General features: G+C 44.1%; 1 protein-coding gene across 15 annotated transcripts in view; it reads right to left on the bottom strand.

Moving 5' to 3' along the window:
* ARHGAP32 (Rho GTPase activating protein 32) overlaps nt 1–27,959 on the bottom strand; it is a 262,792-nt gene that overhangs the window by 66,338 nt on the left and 168,495 nt on the right. For all 15 annotated transcript variants that reach the window (XM_040534596.1, XM_040534595.1, XM_040534604.1 and 12 more), the window contains 5 exons: nt 18,720–18,857; nt 16,495–16,587; nt 14,687–14,809; nt 12,385–12,462; nt 1,394–1,475 (listed from right to left, as the gene is read on the bottom strand). In XM_040534596.1, coding sequence (XP_040390530.1) covers nt 1,394–1,475; nt 12,385–12,462; nt 14,687–14,809; nt 16,495–16,587; nt 18,720–18,857 — 514 coding nt within the window. The remainder of the gene's footprint in view (nt 1–1,393; nt 1,476–12,384; nt 12,463–14,686; nt 14,810–16,494; nt 16,588–18,719; nt 18,858–27,959) is intronic.

Below are 27,959 nucleotides of genomic sequence, written 5' to 3'. Positions count from 1 at the left end.
TTGTATCTAGCAGCCCAGCCTGTATTTAGATTTAGAGTTCCCTTGTCTACATGCTTCAGCTGATAGAGTACAGAGCAGGGAGTGATCACGGTATTTAGAGATCAACTTCAAACAACAAAAGGCAGATACTGGATTTATGGAATGACCACCTGCTGCAGGGCTTGGAATTGCTAGTGATCTCTGTGACACTAATTCTAACAAATACATTTGCATGTTCCCAAGAATAACAAGGGCTGGAGATACCAATAGCTGCGAAAACTATTTCCCTGAATTGTCAGCTCTTTGAAGCATGCAGATTAATGCAGTACACTGATAGCTTAGGGTGTTCGTGACTTTTTACCACTGAACCAAAAGTCCCAAGCCCTAACATAAGATCTGATAAAATTAATTTCCCTTAGTAAAAATCAAACTTTGGAAATGCATATTTTCGTTTTTGATGGATCAAATCAGCAATCTTGTAAGATAAGGATCATCATTAAAACAGATGAAAAGAACACCAGTTAACCAGCTATCCAACTCAACTTGCCTGATGCATAGTGTTTTAAGAAAGATCTGCAATTTTAGACTGCTTCTCTTGATACACAAGATACACACACGCAAAACCATGAATGTATAAAAAATATGAAGAGTAAAACAAAACCTTCCGCACCAGTAAATTCTATAGAGATCTCAGTTTTGCCAGCACATATACCTGCAATCATGCCCAATATATACTAGGATGACAAGAGGATGAGATCCAAGATCTTATCTCCTGTTTATTTTTCCTTTCATCAGCAGAGCCTGGCAGTAATTTGCCTGTATTTCATACAACACTGAACTGGCCAGAAGGGCAGTAGGAAGTGGGTAGAGTTATATACCCAGAACAGAGGCAATTAGGATTCCAAGTTCTGCTATATCTGACTTTCTCCATCAATCCCCAAACAGAAAGCATCTTGCAGTACCTCATTTATCTATTCCATCTAAGTCAACAGAAACATTTTTGGACCACCTGTGTGTTCTTTATAAAAAAAAAAACAAAAAAAAAAAACCAAAAAACTAATGTGAAACACTCTCTGGACACCACGAACTGGGATATTGCATGGAATTGCTAGTTACAGATTACTGAAGGAATCTTAAATTCTTACATGCCTGAAATCTTTCAAATCATGCAGGAGATGAACATTGACACTGGCTTACAAAACACCATAGATGAAAGACATTTAACAGTGGCGACTATTCAGAGAGAGGTAACGTGTGGATGATCAACACACAGAGAATAACATGGTACGCATAAAGCATGATCAACACATAGAGTATAACATGTGGTGTATAAAGGAGGTATTAAATATGGAACATGAAAAAAAAAAACACCTCTCCATTTAATTCACCGCACCATAAAATCTAACAAACATACCTGGTTTTGGCACAGAATTGGTCACAGACTGAGGAACTTTGTCGTTAATTAGTTCAACACACTCGCTAGGAAAAAATCCAACCTGTAGGAAGGAAAAAAAAAGAAAGGCAGACTATTGAATGCAGTGTTTTTAAGATCTGAACTGTTAAACCAGCAACCGCATAACATTTTCCTTGAAATATGCTTGCCTGATGCTCCATAACATTATCCAACATAAAATGACCTGCATAGAAGTAGTAATTTTTCAAAATGTTGCAGCCAAAAAGTCTACAAACCAAGTGATTAGTTCTGTAAAATACAGTTCTGTTTCCTAAGCTTAGTGCACAGGACAGAGATAGTCAACTTGCAACCATGTGCATGGAGCGGGGAGAGGACAAGTATGTTACACACCCCTGAATCTCAAGTGGAACTCGAGAAAGACTTTAGCTGGGTTTCCTGCACCTGGCTGCATGTGTATAACATGAAATTTAATGAAGAGAGCAAGATGCTTCAGCGCACAGCATCTCAATCATCTGTATTCAAATCTCACCAACGCTCGATCATTTTTCACTGTCACAGTACTGTATTCACAAGCACTTTAACATTTTATTCCGTTAGAAACCTGAAATCAGATATGGGTAAATATATTTGCATATCTGCATGGTCCTATTACAGAAAAAGGCATAATTTGGGAGAAGACACTTCAAATGCATAAAGTGCTTTACTGTATCCCAGCCTTATTGTGGTGTGCATCATCTGATGAGGTGGCTAATGACTGATAATCCTGAAGCATTCAAATTAAGTGTGTTGAAAGAGCTTGTTAAAATTTTTTAATGTAGTTTTAGTTAAACTGAATTCAATCTCAGAACTGAGAACAGGTTTAATAACGTACAGTAAAATGAGTAAAATGAGTTCTTCATCTGTAAATAAGAAAATGGTAATTTGACTAGAAATAAATGTAAGTGTTTTCAGAAGAAACTGTGTGATGTGGCAAATAAACCTCTAACTGGGCCCTGAACTCCTGGTCTCACCCCTGCTTCTGAACATGGACAAGCCAGTGCAACCACTGTGCCTCAGTTTCCCTAGCAGCAAACGATGAGGGAGAACAGTGCCCCAGATCCGTTACAGAAAACTGATTGGAGAGAACAGCTGGTAGACATACTGTTACGGTATGATTTATCTGTGTATCTGCTCATCAAGCTGAACAGAAAGAAGATTCCAGAAACAAACCCCAGAGGCCAGAATCTCCTTAGGAAATATCTGAAGATGCTTCAAAAGCAACAACCACCCTGGGCAACCACACAGCAGCGCCATCCAAAAAATGCTGACAACCACTGACTGCAGTTTCCTTCTCTGCCACCAGCATCGCTGGCAGTGACACCTCTGAGTGCCCACTGCACAGCAAGGTGCTCCGAGTGGTTCCTTTCAAACGCTCACGCGCAGCGTTCCCGCACCGACCTGGCCGACACAGCTTCTTTTCCTGCACCACCTCTAGCTCAGAAATGCCGCAAGGCTGCCTGCATCAGCACGAGGGTTAAGGACTATCGTGGGGAGGATCTCAATGGTTCGTGTAAGCAGGACACGCCTGCAGGAATTCACATGCCGTTCAAAGGTCTCCAGATCTGGGGAGAAGTGAAATTATTTCCCTTCCGTTGTTTAAGGATTCAGGCTAAGACGTGACCCACGCATCAACCTTGTGCTGAGCCCTGGCACAGGCAGCTTCACACCTCGCAGCACCCCAACCTTCTCTCCACTTCACAGCACCTTCCTTCTCACTCTCACCCCAGGTGAAAATCAAGCCAGACCAGCACCCTTGGCAACTTTTACTCTTGGTCCACATTTCCAGACCCTTTTCTCTTAGACCCTACCTCCTCACCCAGTGCAGCTTCTGCACAGTGACACGGAATTCAAGCACCGCCACCCCCGAGTTGCCCCATGCAAGCCAGAAGCAGGATTTCCTGCCCCGTGTCAGGCATGGGACTCGGACAGCTGAAAGCATCAAGTGGCTTCAAGCAGCCCCAGTTTGGTCGAGTGCTGCAACAAAGCATGGCAAGGGGCCAGCGGCCGGGCCCCGAGCTCATCTCAACAGACGAACCGGGCCGGGAGCGCTGCCAGTCGTGTTAGCACATCACTGAAATCCATCGGGGCCACCAGGCAGCCAGCGCTGGGAGTCTGGCAGAGAGTTCCTTCCCCGGTTATTCATCTGACACAATTCCCTTTCATCTCCAAGGAAAAAAAAACAACACAACTCTGTCCTACTCCACGTTATTGTGGCCCACACACTCGCAGGCAGCTCAGTAGCACTGCCATGCATGGTGTGTCCAGACAGAAACCATCCCAAACCCTCCAAGGGAGCAAGAGTTAACAGTAAGTTCAGACCACTTCTCCTTCCCACACTCTAAAGCCCAGCAAGGCAACGTTTTATCCAAGGAAGAGGACAAACTGCAATCCATCATACGTGAGGTTAAAGACCCAGAACATGCTTTTTGTGACGGCTGTGACAGCACAGGACCAGCACTTCACAGCAGCACGATGGAGCAGCAGACCTCGCCGTCGGCACCTGACACCGGCCGGAGCATCACACTCTGGCTCGGGTGCCTCGGGGACTGAGCCCATCCAAAAACCAAGGCAATGCAAGGCTTCAATCCGACTCTCACTACCTGAGCGTGCCAGCTTCGCGAAGAGATGACGCAGCACAGCGGACATCTGTGTGCAGGGTACAGACAGAAACACGCTGATTAACACAAGGAAACCAGCACGAATGCTAGCAGGACACGCAGGGACCCCTCATCGGGCAGCTCATAGCACAAGGGTGCTTCTCTGCTGGTGCTGAGAAACATGCTGATTGTACATACACAAGTATTGGTATTTAAACAAAATACATTACACATATTTCTAAATACTTTGCTAGAGCTAAGAGTCTTTTTTGGATATTTTCCATGCAAGAGATGCAGGAGACAATTTTTAAGTTAGGAAAAAAGCACACATCTGGTGAAAGTCTCAGCCCCATCACACAAATGATAGATCTGGGACACTCCATAGCTGCAGTGAGTTAGTTTCTTGCATTCTCAGTGCTTTGAGTACTTTTTTTTTTTCAAATTGCCCACAAGTCTATGCCTGCGAAGAAATGTGAAGTATTTGGACACCAACCTTCCATTAATCGTAACGAAAAATAGTGGATCTAAATTCAACCCCAAATCCCATACTGTAATTAAAAGCTTATTTGCCTTTGATTGTTAATACGGTGTTTTTCCTGTTTCTCAATGCAATGTACAATGCTAACCATGAATTTGGAAATGAAACAAGGTGCCAAATGGTTATGCCACTGCTTCTAGGTACCTCAAAACCTTTCCCAAATAAAACATGGCACCTGCTCTCAACATGTCAGCTTTGCCATGTTCAGAACGAATAATTGTAATGAACTGTTAAGGGAAAGGGAATTTTTACTTCTGTTAGTGTTTACAAACTCTCTGACGTTAACTTACTGGTAGCAGTTCTCATGGCTTACATTTTTTGACATATTTATTCTGACTTTTCTTGCAAGATCCTTAGGAGATCATCTTCAGGGTCATAACCTACGACTTGTACCTCATTCCCACCCACTTAAAAGATGCTGCTTTTCCTTCCACGGAAAGTTTTCCACGATTTTGTATAAATACATGATAAGTTTAGTCCAAGAGTTAATCTCAACAGATGTAGCAAGGCACTGTTAGTGCTTGAGCCAGGATTAAAGGATTTGGTAACATACAAAAAATAATAGCAAAGATAATATACATTTAGATAACTACAAGGTCACCTGAAGGTTAAAAAATCACTACACACCTTAACGGAAGGAGGAGAGCACACACTACTATAACATACAAACATTCCTGCAACAGCTACTGTGTCTTTTTTTTTCCCCACACAGACTGCTAAAACTGGAAGATGCTCCAGGCTTTACGGGAAAGTCAAAACAACAGTAATCATTTTCTGTGTGAGGAGGGAATTCAAAGAAGTGAGAATGTATCAGTAACACAAATGGCAAATGAAACATTGCTTGAGACATTTTGATTGCTTTTTGGTCTTGACATCAGCTACAGTATGGGTTAAATTTCTTTCAATTTTTTTTTCCTCTTTTAGTTTTAAATTGTGACAGGCTAGCAAAACCTAACACCAAAACAACATCTTTTTATTGCTCATTTGGCTTCCACGAGCAGAATTTTCACTGTGCTGTTTTCCAGGAAACAATATTAGTGGCTGGGGCAGAAATAAAACAGATGCACCCTGCGCAGGTAGAGCAAGGAAGAATTTAATTCCTGCTTCGATCCAGCCTCCACCTCACACACATTGTGTTCATTTCTCACTGCTGGATGGGAGCATGAGCACTCGTCTCCCATCTTTCTCTCTTTCCTTCTCTTCTCCATCATACCTTCCCCCTTGATCCCCTTTCTTACATTTAAGCCACAAAAAAAATTCACATTAAAAAACCTTTCCAGGAGCCAGAATGAAAGGGAAGGATGATTCTCTGCACGGTGCCAGAGACTTCAAGGTCTGACAACCTAACAAACTCTACCCTCTGCTTTCTGGCACTCTCCACTTTCATCTCATACCGAGTGCAGACGTCTTCCCCCATCCATGTGCCCCAGGCCAGTTCACAGCACCGTGCCTTTCGCACCTCCACAGACCAGGGTGCTGGTGGCAACTGCCAGTGAAAAGCAGCCTCCAGCTCTCTGGCCTTGGCTACAGAGGAGAATTAGAGTAAAATTTAGGAGAAGCCTTTATATCTAACATGATAAGGCCTACAATTTTCTTGAAAGAATCAACGCCAAGATAAATCCGTGAACTAACGACCTACAGCAGTTATTCCGTTGCATCTCTATGTACCAAAGGCCTGTATTTCTTTGGGAACCTGCTTTATAGCATAGAATGGATAAATAATGTATAACGTCCTACACAGAAATCCTTTCTGCGAATAAAAGGAATTAAACGAGTTTTGTGGCCGAGGTATTCAGCTCTCCTTTACCAGACTTGAGGATACTACCAAGCCTGTTCCTCTTCTAACTGGTGCACCCCCACACCGGGTGAGAGCGCTCTCCGCAGAGCTCGAGGTGCCCTGCAGCTGCAGGTAGGACACCAGGTGAGGCCGTCAAAGGCTGCCTCCCGTCAGCATCCCCACCTGCCGGGGCGGCGGAGCTAGCAGGCAGCTCAACGCTGCAACCAAAGGTCGCACGCGCCCCGACAGCAAGGTGTGAGAAATCCCTGCTGCTCCCGACGAGAAGTGCGTCCACTCCGGCCGTGCTCGCTGGCTGGGGGTGCCAAGGGGAAGGTCAGCTCGTGTCCAGGTGCCCCTGCAAACTCCTGCTGCGTGCCTCCAGGAATAGCACAGTGGATGCGTGCGGAGGAGGAAACGTTTTGTCGTGGCAAATCAGTTCAGGCATCATTTTGCCCGATCTGTCGCTGCAGTTGGCATCCTTCTACAAATGGCGGGGGCCATCTGGCTGGGAAGGGACGTCACTGGTGACATGTCCACCGGGCTCTCGCATGCCGCCTGTTCCGTAGGTGATATCATCCTCCAACCAGATGGCTGCCGCTAGCGCCGAGCTCCCAGACCAAAGCACGTGAGCCAGAAATCCAACTTTGCCTTTGCATGTCTTAATTTAAGGACTGGTCCTTCCAAAGTGACACTTGCCACAAAAATGTGCTCTGCTTTCCCAGGCCATTTTTACTAATTGGTACCCTATGTTCCCATCACGTACATGGTATTTATTATAAAATTATGCACAAGGAAAAAAAAAAAAAAAAGGTCTCAACTAACAGCCTCTCTCACTCCTGAGCAATCCAAGAACGAAAGGCGTCCCTTTTTGGGAAACCTATTCAGTCTTAAATCCCATGGTGAGGTCCAGCATGGAACATGCTTGGAAAGATGGGCCTGCAGTTTCACAACCAGTTCAAGCTCTTGTAAGAGGCTGATTCCCAAAAAGTCCAGCCCCCACCCCCACCCCGGCTGCACACACTTGTGCATTGCTTTGTGCCACCAGCAGCTGTGCAGCTTGCTGTTGTGCAGCGGTGCAATTAATGAAGCTGTTCCCAAAAGAGAGAATTATTAAGAACATCAAAAGGTACTTGTGCATCAGAAAAGTGCCTGTCCCTAGTGATTCAGCTGTCTGACACAGAGTTACTGATTGTAAAGACAAAGCATGAAAGAAAAGAAGAAAACAAAGAAGGCTGGGAGGCTGTTAACGTGGAGGTGGCTGTAATCTAGGTAACAATCTTACACTGAAAGCAGTGACTCACTGAGGACATTTGAAAAGAAAAAAAAAAAAAAAGCTTGAGAAAAAACATCTTAAAAATCATTTTACTTTAACCAGAAAAAACGATAAGAAGCCCAACGGGTTGTTTTGTTCTGCCCAGGATTAAGCATTTTGCAATGCCGCCATTAGGTCAGGTATTGGGAGAAAGCCGCCTGCAACTGCAACCCAGAACCCAAAGGATGAATTCCCAGGGGGTGGCTCTGGCTGGCAAAGAACAAGCTGACTTCCATAACGAATCAAAGCTGCTGTTCAAGTTGAATATACCTACAACCTCTCAGGTTTGCTTTTCGGCGGACATCTGTAGACCTTCGTCTCGTTAATTGATACGACACAGAGAAAAGCCTTTGTGTGCTTTAATAGATGGGGGCATGCAGGAATGCATGCACTTCTGCAAATACGTACAGAGTCACAGCTGCTTTAAACACACAAAAACAGGTAAATGCTTTAAAGTCAAGAAATCATTCTTTTCTACAAGGTGTAACCTTGCTCTGCTCCTACCAAGACATGGTTTGCAATCCAAATTGTGGCCCGTGTGGTAACGCCTTCCTCCATCCCTAGCAAGAAGCAAGAAACCGACAAGTCCCATGAACAAACATTTGGTCTTCAAGAGCTCCTTCTTTTCTCCCCACCTGGTTGTGCCCATTCAGGGGATGGGCCTAAGGAAAACTCTTCTGTAAACACCGTTCTGTACTGGAGCACAGCAAGACAGTTTTTTCCACAAACAATTTACAGCTCCATGAGTTATGAGACACTCTATGTAGCTAGCAATCCATCACTCCAGGCTAATAATTTGGCACTAAGGAAACATGGCATATTTTGTCAGACATGAAAATTCGTCTGTGGTCTAAGCTTTCCAGGTGAAGATTAGGGATCTGAGAGGGATTAACCACACCAAACAAAGCAAGAAAAGCTTGAGACTGGCCTTACAATATTCTGAGGGAAAGGGAGGCCTCACAGCCAGACCCAGAGCCCCTGAAGTGACCACTCGCTGCCTGTGATCTCGCTCATATCATCTTCAGCCTGTGTGTGCTTCTCCTAGACGTGAGGTAACTTTACAGACATTATCCATACAGACTCATGTACTGTTAATGTGTGCTTTCCACTAAAAAGATTTCCAGAAAAGACTGCTATCGCAGGATTTGGGTATCTTGCACATAAAAATCAAGCTGCTTTCCCTCAGATTCCTAGGCCTGCATGAGGCAGCCAGGATGCTTAAGTGGTGCAGAATTAAATTTCCTTCCAATTTACTAAATTTTTTTACAATTTTTCCTTTAATTCTCCTTCCTTTTCTCAACATCTCTACCAGTTGCCTCATTTCATTCGAGACCTTGTCCCTCCAGCTACACTTCATGACAGATTCCTCCGTATTTGCATTTCTTCTGAATTCCCCTCCTGACTTAAGTCATTCTGAGTCGCGTGGTTGCTTCATTTTTTTGGCCTTCTGAAAACAAACCCTTTTTTCTCCCAGATGTCTTGAACACACTTCAGTATATTTGCTTGAACTTCTCATTCTGTGCAGATATGAATAATCAATGGTAGAAGGGATGGCATTACACTTCAAGTAGGTGCGTATTCTACCATTCTGAGAGCGAAGGAACAATCGAAGCAATCAAATCAAGTTAGTGAAGATATATTTTTTGTTTATACCATCCACTTCTTTGATCAGAGAAAACTGCTCAACAGCTTAACTTTATACATGTCATCAAATAGGGAAAAAATCCCAAGATGGAGCTGACTCAGATCTGAAAGCTGCTGTATGAAGGACCGCAGCTCCTCGAAGACCACTGCACTCTCAGGGAGCTGCGTGCTCGGTGGGTGTCCTGCATTTTCAGTCCTGCAGCATGAATTTATCGCACACAGGCAATCACCTGAAAGACTTCCCAAAGGCTTCCACCGTAAAGGCCAGACTATTAAAGGATATTTCAAAAAATGAAACCCACCAAGTATATCTTGTCCTACATCTCATCCTTGGGACACCACTGCCAGAAGCACAGGTGTATACGCTAATGATGATTTGCTTTGAGATAACAGAGAAGGCTCAAAGCCCCTTCCAAAGATTTGTATACTATCAGCAACGCACTACTATGGATTTCACAGACTGTGTAATGTTACAAGCAAGTCTTTGCTCCCTGCAGGACAGCTGATCTCAGAATCTCAACAATCTGGCAAGACAGTCTTGGTTGATTTATGAATTAAAACGACTAGCTCAGCAGATTGCTATCACTTTTACAATGGCTGTTGTTCCTAAATGGGAACAGAATTGTTTACCTATAACAAACTGAAAAGGTTGCACAGCTTTATTGGTTCTTGCATATATTACTAGAACAACGTCCTTCACCTATAATATATAATCAATACTTTTTAAGTATTAATTGATGATACTAAACTGCAACACATCTCTAGGTCTGGTGTATTAACATCAGAGAAAAATTTCCTTTTTCCAAATTCTCTTTTTGCTGCAGTAGTTAGTGCGATCGAAAAACTGCATTGCATCAGGAAATGGACTTTTTGTATACACTCACAGCTTATGGGCCTTAAACTTGAAAGAGGGGTTAAAAAACCCTCTCCCTCTTCGTACAACCCTAGAATTTGCATCTCTTGATAGCTGATGGTGTTTCATGAAAATAAAAAGCTCTGATAAGTACATTTCAGAGAAATGACAAAAACTGTCGACTCAGAGGAAAAATGCACTCCTCTGCAAATCAGATCCATGGTTGTGTGAAGAGATATGTTTATGCAGTTATAACTGAGTTAGCATAGCTTATGAAATTACTGCCTGTTGACTGAGATACAGCTGTTGAACCCCACCTCTGAGCTAACCAGCTTTACTCTGCAGTCAGCAGGAGCAAAAAGCGTACAGATGGTCTGTCACCCTATCTCAGCTGACAGGCAGTACCTTCTTAAAGGACGCTAACTTCATTTTCTGCATTTGTGCAAACACAAATACCGAAATACTGAAAAGTACATGATAGCTGCAGTATTTCCAGTCTTGCAGTCCAGTGGCCACGACCTGATTCGCATTGTGAAGGCTCTTGCTTACAAGTTAACATGCAGGATTATTCCACCCCGAATTTTCTGTTAAGCAAAAATACGGCCCCTTATTTCTGCAGCTGTTCAGGACTGTTGTGTCAGGGTACTGACTGCACGGATACAGACAACTGCTTTTCAAGTGCTTTGCTCATCAACAAATCTTTATGCTGGGAAAGCACAACAGCATTGCTCTGATCTGAGACAGACGGCAGCCAAACTGCAAAATAGCTCCCTTGCCTCTTGTGTCTTTAATCACTAGTGGTGCTCTTCACATCTAGTCACAACTGCAACCAGCCTGATGGCGAGCAGGGAGCTTGCACTGAGTAACAGAACCCATGTCCTACAGGGGACACAATCAGCTTTGTACAAAGTGTCTGCACTCACACACACATCACCACATATTTTTGTTTGGTTTTACAGATTCCCTTGAGAGCTGCATACAGACTGATCATTCCAAGTAGTACCAAAGCATTGTACTTGTTTTTCATAGTACAGAAAGTACAGCTTTAGGGTTTCTAAGTTTAGAACAAAAGTCCTGCAAAGACACAGTTCAAAGCTAGAACAGTCAAGTCTGTTCAAGAAATACTGGTGCACTAACACCAGAAATCAGCTTAATTTCAGAGCCCTTATTGTATGACCATGCTGCTCTCATTTTACAAATGAGATATTATCAGAACTCCCACACCTGATATAAAGCCAACAAAAGCTGTATCTCATGCTCTGGCTCATCGGACAGAAATGCAATCATATAACTAACGCTCCATTCAGATGGGACTTGTACTGTACACAGCCCTGGTATTAATGACAGCAGAACCATACCCTGGATCTGGCACAGGAAGGTCTGTCAGGGAAAATCTGAGATACTTTGAGAAGACTTTCTAGGCCAAAACATACAAGTGTTTGGTCAATTCTGACCCTCTCCAGAGCAAACTCAAAATTCCACCTACTTACAGAGAGCAAAAGCAGTATGAAAATTCCTCCTGCTTGAAAGGAGCTCAAACGGTGCGACGCTGCAGTGTGAGGAGGTAGGAAGTCAGTTACCCCACCCTTCAGTAGCTTTGGGGCTTTGTTTTGTAAATAAAGACTTTTTGTTTTGTTTTAATTTCCTAATGAGAAGATCCAAGGGACAGAATAACAACTGTTTTGGAAGGAAAGTGCCACTTCAACTCAAAGGTTTTGGTACCTAAGTCAGAGGTCAGTTTAGGATCTTTTGCAAATTCAATCTAAGTTTCTCTGCTGTGACATTTACAGTACTAGTAACATTAAAACTTTCTAATAAATGTAGACATGAAAGCACAGATCAGTTGAGTGGCTTGTCCAAGTCAGTGGCAGAGCCTTACCAACTGGCTTTCTGTGAGTCCTCCATGTTCTGCCCGACTTAGTGTTAGATAGTGGAAAGAACGGCATAATGTCAGCTGTCTCACGGGGTGCAGTATAAGCTTCCGATAGCATCAGTCCAGTTGTTGATCAACATCAAAAGGTCCCAGCTATCCCTACCTCGCGAAGTTAGGTAAGGAGATAAAGATCACACTTCTGCTCTAGCCCAAGTCCAGAGCAAAAGGGAAAGTCCTCTTACATCAATGCAGGTTCACTGTTTATATCCATAAGCAATCCTGCACAGGCATAGCAGTTCTAAGCTGAGTATCCTGACTTTACTTGAGCTGCATTGTCAGGTCTGAAACTTGTGCCTACCTGAAATCCATGCTTGCCTCTCCACCATGTGGTCAGCTCCTTTGGGGGCATGTCAATAACAGACACTATGTCTCCCACCTGTAAGAGAACAGCAACATCAGTCACAGCTTGCAGTGCAGCCGGGCGGCAAGCACAATTCAAATGACTGCATTCTGCAGCACTGCACAAAATCCTAACACTTGTGAGCAACTGCACCAGTGCAAATCTTGAGAGAGCTGCCTTTGTAAAATTGAACTGTGAGATAGAGGAGTTCCTGCATTATACAACATACAGGATACAGCTGTTCATAAGGAAACAATCCTCAAAAGCCACAGGATCTCTGCCAACGGGTACAGAAGTGTTCTGATTAAACTGCACATGTAAGTTTGCAGGGACAGCATAAAACACTTTGGAAAATATTCTCAAGTAGCTGAACTAATTTTTACTACAAGCCTTACATTACGCATATGTAGGCATCGACATGTATCTGCTTGTTTCTGTTCATGGCAAAAACTTAAAGGCTCCCTTTAGTGTTCACAAACTGACCAAGACATATTTTTCTTAATTAGAAAATGAACAGAGGAGAGGCAGTGTGGTGTTACTGCAACCATCATTAACGACCATTATTAACAAAATGAGCATTATTAAGGGAGACAAAACAGGTTATCTGAAGCTTTACTAAAACCCATAAAAATGTAATGCTGCAAGAGCTGAAATGAAAATCAGTATAATCAGTACTAAAATCAGCTTGGTGAGAATCTGTGTGGCCTGTATACCAGAAAATGAGACAGGCCAGAGCAGACAAGGCAGAACCTAAGCAAACACTGTAGCTGGGTATAGCAAAAGCTGTTAATACTAATGCCTATCTCTCACCTGGTCTTTCACATTGATGGATCCCAAAGTGCTTTACAAAGAATATAACAGATTCCCATTTTTTCAGATTGAGCTAGCTGAGACACAGGGAGGTGAAGTGATTTGCTCAAGGGAATAGCAAACCAACAGCAGAGCAAATTCCCTTCAAGGAAACTATGCTGTCACCACAATGAGCAGAGAAACCAGACATTTTCCTTACTACTGAGGAGCAAATACCAGTTAGCTACTTTCACAACTGCTTATTAGAAATTAACAATAGCTTAAATATAAAACTGTAGTGTGGGTTAGGGAACAGAACACAACATTGTGAAACTACTGAACCCATTCCATTTCTGTTCTGCCAAGGTTTCTCCCTGCACAAACTTGGAAAGAAACACGTGCCTTGGGTTCCCTGCTTGCTTACTATGCCTCATAACCACTTGCCCAACTGCATGACAGTTGTAAGGCCAACTTAGCCTGCTGGCTCTGAGTTGTAAGATTTACAAGCAGGGACTGCCACCCTAATGCTTTTATTAATACCGAGAGACTGACAAACAGCCTGTACCCTATTCTGCATGCATTTTAACTTGGAAGATGACATACTCATACGTCTTTCTGATTAGCTCATTTCTTTGGTGTACACTAATAATTGCCTCGATTTTGAATATGAGCAAAGCCCTGGCAGCAACAGACTATCACTATTAGTTTTACTTCCTGTGCTGCATGCTCAGAATGTGATCTCAAAAACACCTTTGGGCACTAACTATCTTCCTTTACGTTTCCTTTATGTAACACTACGAACATTCCATTGATATTGCCACTGCACACTATCGGAGCACAAAATGCTGCTTTTTGGATAGAAAGGACAAGGAGAACCGGACACCCAAAGGATTCCAGGGCCTGATCTGCAAGAACTTTGCCTCACGGCAACTCCTGCTCTGCATCAAGTAAGATTTTCAGAAGAGATTTGGATTATCACTTGCCCCTTAAGTACTAAATTCTTTGACAATTTGGTTCTTTACACTCCATGGGAGCAGAAGTTCTTAAAAATGGTTTTAGACATGGACTTGCTAATAGTAACACAGGTTGTACAGAACTGGCCAGTGAATAATTAAATTGGCATGTGTCCACAAACACACATATGTGGACAGCCTTCCTGAACAAATTTAACATACTTTTAATGCACTGTGCAGGACAAACTATGCAGGGTCTGCTGCTGCTCTGAGACCAGGCTAGAATACTTGGCAGTATCTATTTAATCAGAAGACGCTAATGCCAAGTAAAGCTATATTTTATAGATGACTGAACTCCTCCCTGTAGCCAACCGAGTGCAAGTCTAATATTTAACTGAATCTTCTAAGCTTCACCTCACAAAACATTCTGAAGGTGCCTGAGTGTATTCCTGATGCACACACACGTTACACTCTCCTGTATATGACAACAAAGAATGTAAGCTTCTTTAATTACTCACCTCAAAGGACAGTTCATCTGCTGCCTGAGCAATATATCTCTTAATAACATGGGCAGCAGCAATAGCAGGAACATTAATGGATGACTCCTCATGGACTAGCAGGTGATTCCCCTTGTTATCAATCTGAAACAAAGAGCACAGGGGACTGTGAGGCAGCTGAGGACAAGTGAGCAGGCATTTTATTGGTGCTCATACATGGCAGAGATTTCAAGCTGATTCACAGAGACAGCACAGCTTGGGGGCCCCCTGAGGAGATCAGCACAGAGAGACATTGTAGGGCACAGCACACACAGAAATGAAGAGGAAGAACAATTCATAAAGCGTATTTCAGAAGGTTGTATGTCCCCTGACATCCAGCTAATGGCAAAAATGTTGTATTTAAACATCTCTACATACAAACAACAGCATGACAGTGAGTGTTGGCACCTCCTTTTATCACTGAATTGTATTGTTTTTCCTGAAGTATTTAAAAGGACAACACAAAGACAACTACAATAATTCTCTGTGAAGTGGAACTAACGTTCAAGGAGAGGTGCTGAGGTAAGGGGGAAATGCTGCCAAACTGGAAACTTGTGGCACTTTCAGCTTTCTCCCACCTTTATATTTCTTTTTATTTTAAGAAAACATGGCTGCACCCCTTTGCTGCAACCATTGGCCTGCTTTCAAAATTTCTAGATTTTTGTGCCCATGTAAAATTTTACGAGGATCTCAGTTAATTGAAAAGGTTATTCTAGAGAATTCAAATTGCATTGCAGCAAGTGCAGTATGTAAAGTAGACTTGCTGCAATCTGTACTTCACTGTGTTGCTGTAAAGACAATAGTTTCATTTTTCTCTCTAACTTCCTTTCTCCCTTCATTCTGAGGTTTCCAGGATTTGTCTCATCCCAAGGGTGAGGAGCATATCAGCAGGGAAACCTGCAGGAAATGCACTCAGTCCTTATCACAAGCATTTATGAAAACGAACTGCAAGTCTAGTTGTTTGTGCTCCTGGTGTGCAGCAGCATCATCAGGCAATGCAGAGACACACACATCTCCTCCCAGACTAATCAGCAATGGCATCGCTGACACAGACAGGTGGCCTTGATCATTTAGCCCCATTCTTTCCTGCGCTCTTTGCCCAAGAAGGTCTATTGTTTCAGATGGTAGAAGACCATTAACAGAGAAACCAAAGCTACAGCTGCACTTCACAATACACAAACCGTGCCACTGCAAGCACAAAGCAGGCTCTGTTGAGCAGTTCAGCCAACAGCGATGGCAAACAGGAGCAGATAATATTTATTGTTTCTGCAGCTATTACAGGGGACGGGGGGAGAGGGGAGAGGGGGAAGAGGACAGACAAACAGCATAACTTAGGCAGCTCCAATAGTTTTAAGTTTAGTGCGCTTGCACTATTGTCTTGCCAAAAAAAGAGCTAAGAATGCGTTCGCTTCCTGCAATCTATCACCTGGGGACTCCAGCCATGGGCTGTACTTGCCTAGGTGGTCTGCTGGCCTGATCTCTGCTGCACTAGGATTGCCACTTTATGCTACTTTGTGATATCAGAAGAATGACATGACTTTGAGAGACAAAATCCAAGCAGAAGGCAAAAATAGCTCCTGTATTCCTGTAACACGGGATCCGATTCAGTTTGTACTATACCTTTCTTGTGGCCACCTACATGCCCATAGCAAGGAAATCAAGGTTTTAGGATAGTTTTTCAGTGACGCCAATAGATCTGGAAGGATTATACCTCTCTGGAAAGGTAGAAGAGCACATCTGTGCCTTGCTCTGCTCATTAAGGTCACGAAACAAAGAACTTCATACTATACCTCCATCCATGTGAGAGCAGGCCCGCAGTTTATCTTGTTGCCTGCGATGGCCGAGAGACGGGCCAGGTAAGACATCAGCATTTGGCTGACAAGCTGGAAGAGAAAAGAAACACGCATACAGGTTTTCTGTTCACACACTTTAGTTTTGAGAGACCTCTTCAGAACTACCATAAGTTATCCCCTGGCACAGGCAAGTGTTACAGAAACATATTCCCTTTTGCAAAGAGATCTGTCATTTGGAGAGGAGCAAGCTATACATGGTGTGTAGCAATGATTGCACAGAAAAAAGTATCTAAAGGAGCAGCTCCCTGTGAAAGTAATAATGTAATTTTTTTAAGATAGTAGATTTTTAGTAATTTCCCATCAGGATACTTTAAATCTAAAGCCCTCCTCTCATTGTGAATTTCATACACAAACAAATCATTTGTATTATGGTCATCAAACACATCTGAGAACCATTTAGAAAAAAAACAAAACAGCACAGGCTGCCATTTCCACCCACTTGCAAACCCTTAAGAATGTGGCAACTCAGACTGACCCCTTGGCGAGAGTAATATTTCCAATAGAAGAAGAGGGTTTTAAAAATACACTTAGCAATGTCCCTTATGTAACAACAAACTTGCTTTCATAAAAGAGATGCTGGTAAGGTCTTTCCTCAGCTTCACCGACAGTGTTATAAAGCAATACTGTAGCCCAGAGTTTGTAAGACTGTTTAAAACAGTTTTCCCCAAACATCTGTTCAAATGTGGTCAATTCAAAATAAAAATACAGCACGAGACACACACAGCTGCAGAATTCCATTCCACAGAGCAGTAGAGCTGTTCAACATCTTTACGTCTTTTGTGCTTACGGACACAATGCAGATCTTCAGCCTCGTGATATAAGGTACATATTAAATGTATTTGATCAGCTGAACAAATGAAGATTTAAGAGACAGGAATGCTTAAAATATAATTTCAAAAAATGAATGCAGGAATTTATTACCCTGAATATTGCTTCTTCTGTTGAATTTAAGAGACTAATAACCTCAAATTCTCTTCAGAAATAACCTGCGTGAAATCAAAGCAACTAATAAATCACATTGTCTGATGAGCAATGGAAAAGCATTATCAATCTCCCATATCCAATGGCGAAAGCCCTGTAGACTTCAGTGGGGTACTGATTTCAGCCATTGTGTGTAGCTCTAAAGCAATCAATCCTCACCCGGTTGGCACTGAGAGCACGGACTCTGATTTATACATCCTGGATAGATTCTGCTTTGAATGCTTGGAATGGCTTCAATTTTCTGATCTCCCTTTTCAGCTACACATCTTGTGGGCAGGCAACATTAGCCTTCCAACACAGCATGTCAGGATTTTTTCGTACTTGTGCTTGACGGCAGGGGGCAAACACACAAGCAGAGGACCCCAAGACCAGTGACCTGTGTAACGCAGCAATGGCACTGTCTGTGGCTGTGATGCACGCTCCTCCCACAGACAGACTGAGGCCTAACAGAGGCTGTTTTGTCATGCTCTGCTGGCTCAAATAACCTGCTGTGGCCACACATTGCATTGTCTCCCTGTCCTCATCTTTCTAAATGATGCAGTCAAGATGCACCTGCTACTTCCCAGAAAATTATTTTGGACGTGAACAAATCCCCGAGTTATCAACAGCAAAGACTCATCGTTTTCCGAGCGAAGGTGGTAAGACAAGAAATGAAAAATAACTCTTACTCACGTAGGAAAAAGCACTCTCTTTTTTAAATACAATTTAAATATTACACTAATGTCAATGCTCTTAGAAGCCAACTTCAGCAATTTTCAGTTTATAAATACAATCTAGCATTCCAAGTGGTATTACTCTTGCAGTGCTGTAGTCCCAGAACAGCATGATTTCCCAGGAATGTTAAGTTGATAATGTTAAGTCAGCAAATATCTGCATCACTGAAAAAGTTTCCAAAGGCATACCAAAATTCTTATCTAAGGTACTAACGGTGCAGCCTCCTTCCTGACTCTCTTCACAATCTCCCCACATTTAGAGGCACAGTAATTCGTACGAACTTGCAGACCATTTCCCTTTAAACCACGGAAATCAAAGTGTAGAAAACACACGCTGGTTATATTACTTCTACTTAATTTCCAAATCTAACTCAGGCCACATTAAAACTACTGTGTCCATACTCGAAAATATCTGCCATCTCCTTGCTGGTGACCGAGCTTTGAATGTCTGCAGAGCTGGTAACTTACTTCTGGACTGTCCTTCAGGGCATCGGAGCGGGGTAGCTCTGAGAGCTGGGAGAAACGCCGGTCGTAAATACACAGGTGAAGATGTTTATCGAGAACTCTGAAGTCTTCGTAACTCCGCTTCACGATCCAGCTCCTTCCCTGTGCAAACAGAGGACAGCAGCACAGCGTTACACACTCACCCATGCTGGTTAGATGAGGAAAAGGACAACTCTTCTGCAAGTAACTGACAGATCGGGCAATCCCATTCTGCAAAACATTTGGAAGTGATGAAAACACCTTAGCAATATTTGTGTGTTTTAATTTGTAGACAGCCACTCATGCTCAACCCTGCTGCTAGTGCTCCTGTTTTAATCCCACACCAGCGGGTCTGGATGTGGCCCAGCAGTTATGGGACCCGTCCAAAGCTTTTAACTTGCACCTGTCTGACAGGGACTTTGTAGCACTTCTGTAAACAAGGTGTCTTTGCACAAATGTAAATCACAAAATGATTGTATAAATAGCCTGAAATTACATTCTACATAGATAGAAGAACATGCAAACAAGGATCTGAAGGCAGCACTGGAGCTTGCAATATTTCTGCCAGATGCCCCAGGCAAATCTTCTGTTGAATTAAAAAAAAAAAATCTATAATGAATAACAACACTAGCTAAAGATTTACTCCTAAGTGCAGATCATTTCCCCAGTTAAAAACACGGACAAGATACATATATATTCCCTGGGGGGACAAGGAAGAGACCATGGCAGCACAGCATAATTTACTTTGTGAAGCTTTTAATACTTAATGACTACTTCTAAATGCTTCAATGGCCTATTATGATCAATAAAAAAGTCTTGTAATAATGCAGCAGTTTACAGGTCAAAGCACTTCATGCACAGTCGTTAATCCTCTCAACACTCCCATGCAGCCCCGGAGAAGACACGTTTCTGTTGTACAGCTGTGGACGCTGAACCAGTGACCACAGACCTCCACAAAGCCTCCCCACCCTCTGTTTCAAGTGCAAAGCACTTCTTCAACCTTTCTTTCCCCAAAACAACACCACGGCCATATTTAAAAAGAAAATATCTTCGCCGGATTTACACTCAGGGCTTCGCACTCCACATGCAGCTGCCTCCCTAGGGAAAGGGGGAGGGAAACAGCGGAGCGTGCAACAGATGTTAGCCCTGCTGCAGCGCTCCGGGTGCTCCCGGAGCACGGCAATGCCGGCAGTGCGAGGGCTCAGAAGATGCCAAGTGAAGGAATCAGGTCTCTCCAAGTTACGCAGCCACTCAAAGGCAGGGCCACGGATTAAAACTGAGGGAGTGATGCCTGGCAGCCAGTCCAGAAAGCAGGGGGACGCACGGTGTACGAGGGGGTACGGCGCAGTTCCGGTTTTCGGTGGGGAACACGACTGCACGGCGTGTTCCCAGGCCTGCTGCCGTGGCTGTGCGAGCCCGACGGAGACATGGACACGGGGCCTCTTCACCTGGGTGACCAAAAAGCACGGCCAGCTTCCCCACCACGACCTGCTACACCCTGAAATCACTTACATAGCTGGAAGCATTACTTTTCTACTAATATCCAAAGCTTGTAACACAATTGTAAATGTAAATCCTATAATACAGCATACTAGCTATTTTCTGCCAAATTAATGTGACAGCTCCAAGTTGTGTACTATACCAAGCAACTCTGCTTTCATACAAAAAATGGTCTGGGTTTCAGAAGCCTACAGAGGTATCTATACATGACATAAATGCTGTGCCATTTCTGTAACTTTTGTCATTTGAATTTTGGTCTACAGGAGAAAAACAAAAGCAGGACTGCAAGTCCAAGAATCTCCCCAAAGATGACAGCTTCTCCAATTTTCTCTGTTTTTTGCTCTAAAGCGGCTCTTGCTCTCTTGGTAAGCTGCCAGTACGGCCTTCAGCTGAGCCAGGTTTAGTCACCAGTGTCGGAAATAACAGACTGAGAAATCGCCACAGTCCCTTATTTGCTTCTGCCTGCTGCACTTCAGAGGACATTTCAACACAATCTCGCACGCTGCCCATGCAAAGAACAAACCTATTTGCCAAATGATTGTAGTCCTGCCCTTGACAACACTTCTTCCCCGCTATTTTAACATTAAATGTTGTACTGTAGGTGTGCAGTCTTTCTGTCATAAACGAAGGCAGCATGAGTTAAATTTCCTGGGGTCAGCCAGCTCCTGCTCCTGCAGCAGGGTGTGCAGGGAGGGAGCAGACCGAGCAGACCACGCCGGCACCGTTCCCCCCGCGGAGCCGCATCCTGCGCAGCGCAGAGCCGAGCTGCCGGCAGCTAGCAGGGGCCAAGCACCGAGCAGGGGCAGCTTACCCGGCCGTGGTGGAGGTCCTGGCCCCGCCGTCCCTCCCGGAGGTCCCTCGCGAGGCCAGCGCTGCCTCAACCCAGCCCAAGGCTGGTGCAGAAGGGGCAGCCCCGGCCCACGGCAGCTTTACCTTGGCACTGCAGCAGTTCCGCAGCTGCTAAGCAACCAGCCGAGCTCGTCTGTGAAGCGGCAGCCTCCAGCCCGGGGTGCTGCATGAGATGCAGGCCGAAGCGGCAGCCTCCAGCCCAGGGGTGCTGCACCAGACGCAGGCCACGGCCGTCGCCATCCCTGGGCGAGGGAGCCCCGTGTCCCGGGCTCTCTGCAAACGGGGCGCGAGGTCCTGCGAGGAACGGGGCTGCCCCTTCTCGAACCACATATGGGTAGCAGTGCGTACGGTGTGTTAGCAGGGGACATGGTTTCAGGAGCCAAAATACAAATTTCTACCCAGCAGAAAGTTATTCCAGCATCCTGAATGTGAGTATTTCCCAATGCCCTACAATTTAAAGCCTGCCATAAATAAATAAAAAGCTCTAGACCGTTCCCACAGTTCTGTGAAGCAAAGTTTTTGCAGATTAGGAGCCCGAGCAATAAAATTTTTAAGCAAAACTATGACAGCCACATTTCCAAGGTGTAGAAGAAGGAATCGGTGCAGGCACTGGGAAGGAACTGGACACCCCAACCTGCCAGTGCAAAGCCCAGGAGAGAAGCCCGGCGCCTCTCAGTGAGGCTTCCCAAGCTGCGTAGCCAAAGCAGCAGAAACACGGACCCCACGTAATATCAAAACCACTACAATGTTTCGGTGTATCAATACAAAAATTGTACATCTTGCTCCCACTTCCTGAAAACTCTAAAGTGTCAGAATGGTTTCTTTTTTAATTTAGAGAGTTAATATAATAGCAGAAACAAGAAAGTAACAGCTAAGTCAGTCTCGTGTTGTCAGCATCGTGTTTGCAGCAGTGTTTTATAGCAAAGCTAAACATTACGGATGCCCCAGGCACAGAATATCCATAAAGCAAAAATGCCTTCTTTGTACTGTTAATGATTTCCACAAAGAGTTACCCAAATCAATTTTTGATTGACATCTAATTTCCAACAGCCAGCTTCAATAATTATTTTTCTTTGCTTTAATTTTTGATGGCCCAGATGTAGACAAGCACATTAAATCCCGTTAATTTCCATTGGACATAAAAACAGGAGTAAAGTTAAGCACACAGTGAAGTGAATTCCTGGATTCAGGCCTTCAATTACAGACCTGGGCAGGACAAATTTCATAAAGACAAAAAATCAAGTTTTCATAAATTTCATAAAGACAAAAAATCAAAAAATGAAGATTTCAATAATGCCAAAAAAATAGAGTATCGGTATGTTTAAAAGGACACATTGACCACTGATTTAAAAAACAAAACCAAAACCTCTTGAACAAAATCAAGCAAATTTTGGAATTTCATTTTACAGAAATGTTTACAGCTAAAAACATCATGACAATCATGGATTTTCCCAGAAAATTGAAAGTTTAGACTCTTTCCCTCTCTTATTACAGTCTGATCTTCCCTTCTCTCTTACTCTTGCATGCTGTGTAGGATTAAATGCATCGTGAAAGACTGGTGAGACTTCAGAACGTTACACATAGCTTCGCATTTTTTCCCATTATCAAAGCAAGAAGAAGTGCCATGCTAAAAAAATTATTAGAGTTTATTGAACTGATGATTTAATTTCCACTGAGCCAGACACTGGAACCTCCCATTAGTGAAACGATTATACCGAGATCACAGATCATAAAAAGCTACACTGCCTGCGCATCAGATGAGACAGATTCAGAGGGACAAGGATTCAGAGCCACAGCTCCTCGAGCAGTATTTTTAGCTCTACTGCTCAAACAGCCTAAGGAGGACGATATACAGCCATAGCCAAGAGAAGCTTACACATTCCCTTAAACACAGCTCATTTGGTGATGCTTCAAGAGGGCAGGGTATTGCTCCCTGTTCCCCTTCTCCCAAAGCCCAGCACACGGCATGTGGATTGCAGCTGAGTGATGGTTAGTTTCCTAACAGAGAGACATTCCTTACCGCAGTGCTGTTTGCTTATTGCTGGATGGGGAAAAGCAAACTGAAGAGGAGGGCATTTTAAAACATCCTCTGTACTTTCCTTCCCATAGCTGAAAACAAGCAACTTTGCTCCATCATCTCTTCAACCATTCAACTGACCACTACGGAAACCTTACTCATTTCCAAGAGGGGGTCCCATAAGCTCCAGACCACTTCCATGCAGCAATATTCTTCTGCAGACTTCATTCTTTTCACTCAGGATCTGGCAAGAAGCAATTTCCCCCTGGTAGCGTACTGAATGGCTTACTCAGAGGCACCCAGCTAACACAGGAGAAGTGATTAGGTTCGTCTCTTGTCAGTATTTGTGATATGGTTCATTTAGCAAACAGACATGCTCAAGTTTTACAATAAAGATTTACACATCTCCTCTCTCCACTATGTAAGAAAAAGGCTGTTTCCAGCTGAACCTATCTAAATCTGCCCAGACAGGGCTCCTTTTTGTCCATCAATGCGTCTTCAAGCCTGAGTGCTACTGACCTCCGGCACGCACAACTTTCCTGTCCCACGCTCTGAGCATGTTTTCTCCGTTGCACCTATGAATTATTTACTTTAAGACAGGGATAGACCTTTCTTTTCTGGTTCAAATGCTTAGTTCCTGAGAGAAATCACATGGACGCTCTCACGAATCTTACCAGTCCACACGGAGATCGAGACCAGAAAATGAGATGAAAGTATATGGCAAAAGTCACTTCAGTTTGACCCTAGAGTAAGAAAACACCACGTATTAAACAGCTGGAAACATGCCAGCATCCACCCGCGGAGTTCAACTCTGCCATGTGGGTGACTTTTACAACTGTCTGGGTCTCGGGTTCTGTATGTTATTTCAGCCTGACCCTTAAGCCCCCTTTTTATTTTTTAAATACAAGTCACACTGGAAAATGGCTTAGAAATTTAGTCAAAACAGAAAACAAGACTGATAAAATCCACCACTTGGAGTTTACACAGGAAGTGTTTTTAGCTGGTGCTGTAGGTGGCTTTATCTAAGCTTAAGTCTGTTTACCAAAATGTCTTGGATGATTTCACACCTTCTAGTGTTATTACAACTTGAGAGAAATTATAGAACTTTAAAACTTACAGCAGGCTTGCATTACGGCAGCAGAAAGCTACTTTACTTCTGAATGAAAGTACTCACTCAGCAGTTTAAGGCTTTTTGGCTAGCACACTTCCAGGTCTCACCTTGAGGCCATGGATGGATGCTCACTCTTGCTTCTGGGGGGACCTGGGCTTTTCAGGTAGCACGGACAGTTTGCAGCATGACAGCCATTCTGCTGTCAGGCAGCTGCACATACTTATGTTTAGAAGAAAATAAAATGCGGAGAGAAGGGAGCTTTGAATAAGGTGAGGATGATGGCAAGAGGAAAACCTCTGGACTCCACCTGGAGTCATGGACACAAGAGACCGAAGCTATCACAAGATGCAGGGAGGGACTGTCAGACTGCAAGCAGAAAGTCTGGTATATTTATGTTGTGAATCCTGAAAAAACTTATTCCACAAAAGACATTACTCTCTTTCAGCACTAATTATCAGTTTTATATCAATTAATTGCAATCAGGAGGAAAAAAGACATTTTGGTGGAAATCACTGCCGCTGAATGCTGCCCTTCCTTGTGCTCCCTGATTCCAGTTACAGACAGGAACACTACAACCACGGGGGAACACGAGGCTGCCCAGGAGCCGGTCTGAATGACGGCAGTATTATTCCTGCTTGCTCTGACCAGTTTGGGAAGCTTACCATGATCAGATCTGTGCATGTTTCAGGGTGCAGACGGAGTGAGCCCTGACCTTCCAGCGGTTTCTCTACACTCAGGAAGAAGCTCTGCCCAAAGCATCCAGACAGCCTGCAAGTACCTGGCTCAGGCTTTGGTGGCAGCTGCTTTTGTACAGGTACAGGGGAATAAAGGCATGCTAAGAAGACCTAACACAAACACACCGTGTGTACAGGATTTGAAATCTTAACAACCATTATCCTCTAGAGGAAGCCTATTTCTAAATGGCAACCCGGCAGAGACCTAATGAACTTGAAACAGGATTTACAGCTCTCAACATCTGAATGAAATTCCCTGCTCCCCTGACATGTTATAATTCAAACAATTCAGTATCAATCATCTCTTTAGTTAAATTACACCGCAGGAGCAAAGGGTCACAGAGGGACACAGGGGTGAAGGGGAGGGTGGCCACGGCGTGGGGGACGGCGCTTCTGCCCTCCAGAAAATTAAAGCACTAACCCAAACGAGCTTACAGCCACAAAGGAAATACTCCAAAGCTGCTAACAAGACCAACTGCTAAGTAACAGGAGCTAAACTTCTGCCGTCTTACAGATGGCAAGGCAAGGAGGCAAGGAATGAATGCATCTGTATTTACGGACGGTTATAGGGACACGGAGCGTACTGCCAGCACTGACTTCTCCCTGTCCCAGACGTGTTATTAGCTACTGGGCACTTAACCACAGAGAAGAAACAACTTTTCATCAAAGCAAGCAAGCACTGCACAAAGCAAAGCAAAACAAAACAAAACCTTTGAAAATGACTTGCCTGAGGTTAGTAAACCAAACCGAACCAGAAGAAAACCTTTCAGAATGACTTGCCTGAGGTTAGCTGCAGCGACAGCAGCTCAGGCAGATACAGAGCTCGATTTTCTTACGTCTCGTTTCTTGGGCACATCGCTGAAGCAAAGGGCAGATTTGTTTTTTAAGTGATCAAAAAACAGAAGCATGTTTCCGTTAAAACTAATTGCCAGAGAAAAGATTTTGTAGGTCCAAAACCAACAAACTTTTTTTTGGGAAAAAATACAAAGCAAAGCAAACAAGAAAAACCAAGGCAAGGCAGCCCAGCTGCGGTTGCCATGCAACAGAACGCACATCCATCACATCTCTTACAAAATAGCAGCAACTCTGAAGCAAGAAAATAATTAAAACCATGCTGTATCTGACACGGCTTCCCTTAGAAACCCGTTTACCTTGCCACCACAGAAGGAGGCACCCACTGCTAGCAGGCACGGTGGGAGCGGCAGCAGAGGCTCTCTGGGGGCACGTGGCAGCTCCTGCCCCCCGCTCCCCTCTGCTCCCCAGGATTTGGCAGAGGATGCGGAGGGAACCTCTCTGCCTACCCCTGCTGCTTTGGGTAGGGCTATAGGGATAACACACATTCATATTTTAAGGAGAAAGGTAAGCAAACATGCCATGTGGGTGAACTGCACTTTTGAGAAGACAGTCTGTAAACACATACAGTAAAAAAAAAATTAATTAGGGATTAACAACAATGCATTGTGGGCACAAGTGAGGTCAGAAGGCGCTCGTGTCTGCCTGGAGAGCTGAGGATCAGCAGGAGAACGGACAGCCTGCTACCTGGCACAGCTGTGGGACCGGCACTTTCTTCTCTCTGCCTAAGCCTGCTCCTCCTGGTCTCATTGCTGTGGTTTGTGCCTGAGCCCACGGCCAGCTTCCAGCCGACCTCCCTGGGGGCTGTCCCGGAGGAGGGCAGTGGGCTCGTCAGGAGCAGGGGGCTCCTGGCAGGGTGCAGAACAAGCGCTGAAATCCTACAATTAAAAGGGAAGCTCCTTAGGACAAAACCTGGCTATATCCTGTGCCCTGAACTGTACCCAGCACATTTGGAGGTAAAACAAACACACAAAACCAGTGCAGCAAGGCATCCGGCTGCCTCTGATAAAAATGCTGCAAAGAATCGGGCGCTGGAGTCATTGCACAGGCCAGAAAGCCCCACCAGCAAGCAGGTGGGTTAAAGATGCAGCCAACCGAAACTCGAGGAAAGCAGGTAGAAAGGAGAAATATTATTTAGGAAGCACAAGAAAGAGAAGCAGCTTCGGAGAAGCTTTGTTAACAGAACTGGAGCTGAAGCCAAATTGGAAACAGAGCTGCTTTTTTGGCAGCTGCCTGTACCAGCCTCAAGAAGAAACACTGAAGAGCGGTGCCAAGACCTAGGAGACAAAATGTTTAAGACAGGCCATCTTTAATTCCCTAATATCTATGACGTGGTCTTTTAAAAAGGTAGACCACAACGTTTAAAATAAACACGGGACTTTTAAAAACCACAGATCAGTTAAAAATGCATCATTAGACAAAAAGAAAGTGTGTTCCCTCTTCTTCATCTGTCAAGGCCCGAGCTCTTGATTGCAAACTTGCTCCACGGTACCTAACAATATCAGTTGGCAGCTGTGCTTAACGCCACATCCCCCAGCCTGCCTGCACATTCGCAGCTTTTGAAGCCTGGAGGCTCTCAGCCCTGCCAAGGAAGTGGGGAACTCAGGAATCCGCAGCAGGCCTGTGATGAGCTGACTCTTAGTTGGTTCACACTGCGAGTGTAAACCTTGCTCAGTGGTTGCCAAACTAGGTCAATAAATTGCCCAGCCCAGCGACAAAGAGCACCTGCCCGATGGTTTCTAACCAGCCTGGGGCACAAGCCCACACTGTAGCTGGGAGAAAGCCCTACTGGATACAAAGATTTAAGGACTGAGCTTGGTCACGTTCCCTCTGAGAATTCTGCCACTGATTCCTGGGCAGGTTTTCTCCAGAACGAAAATCTGCCTATTTTGTGGCACCGCACTTGGGGAGATCTAACGATCAGGGCAGGGGTCCTGCCTCAAAAGCCAGTTGGCACGTGTGATGAAGCCGTTTCCCCTGATAAGCACATCTGCATAAAAGAGCAGGCAAGCATCTGGGTTATTTGATAGCACTGTACCCGCTGTAATCAGAAGATAAGCATTTATTAACTTAATGTTAATTTTATGTTCCATCAAACTAGAACAAAAGGGATGCAATTATGAAGGATTTACTTCATTCAAAGGAAAAACTTTTTTTTTTTA

Source organism: Cygnus olor, chromosome 22 (genome assembly GCF_009769625.2).
Source record: "Cygnus olor isolate bCygOlo1 chromosome 22, bCygOlo1.pri.v2, whole genome shotgun sequence".
Lineage (NCBI taxonomy): Eukaryota > Metazoa > Chordata > Aves > Anseriformes > Anatidae > Cygnus > Cygnus olor.
This window is presented reverse-complemented; position numbering and strand designations above follow the sequence as displayed.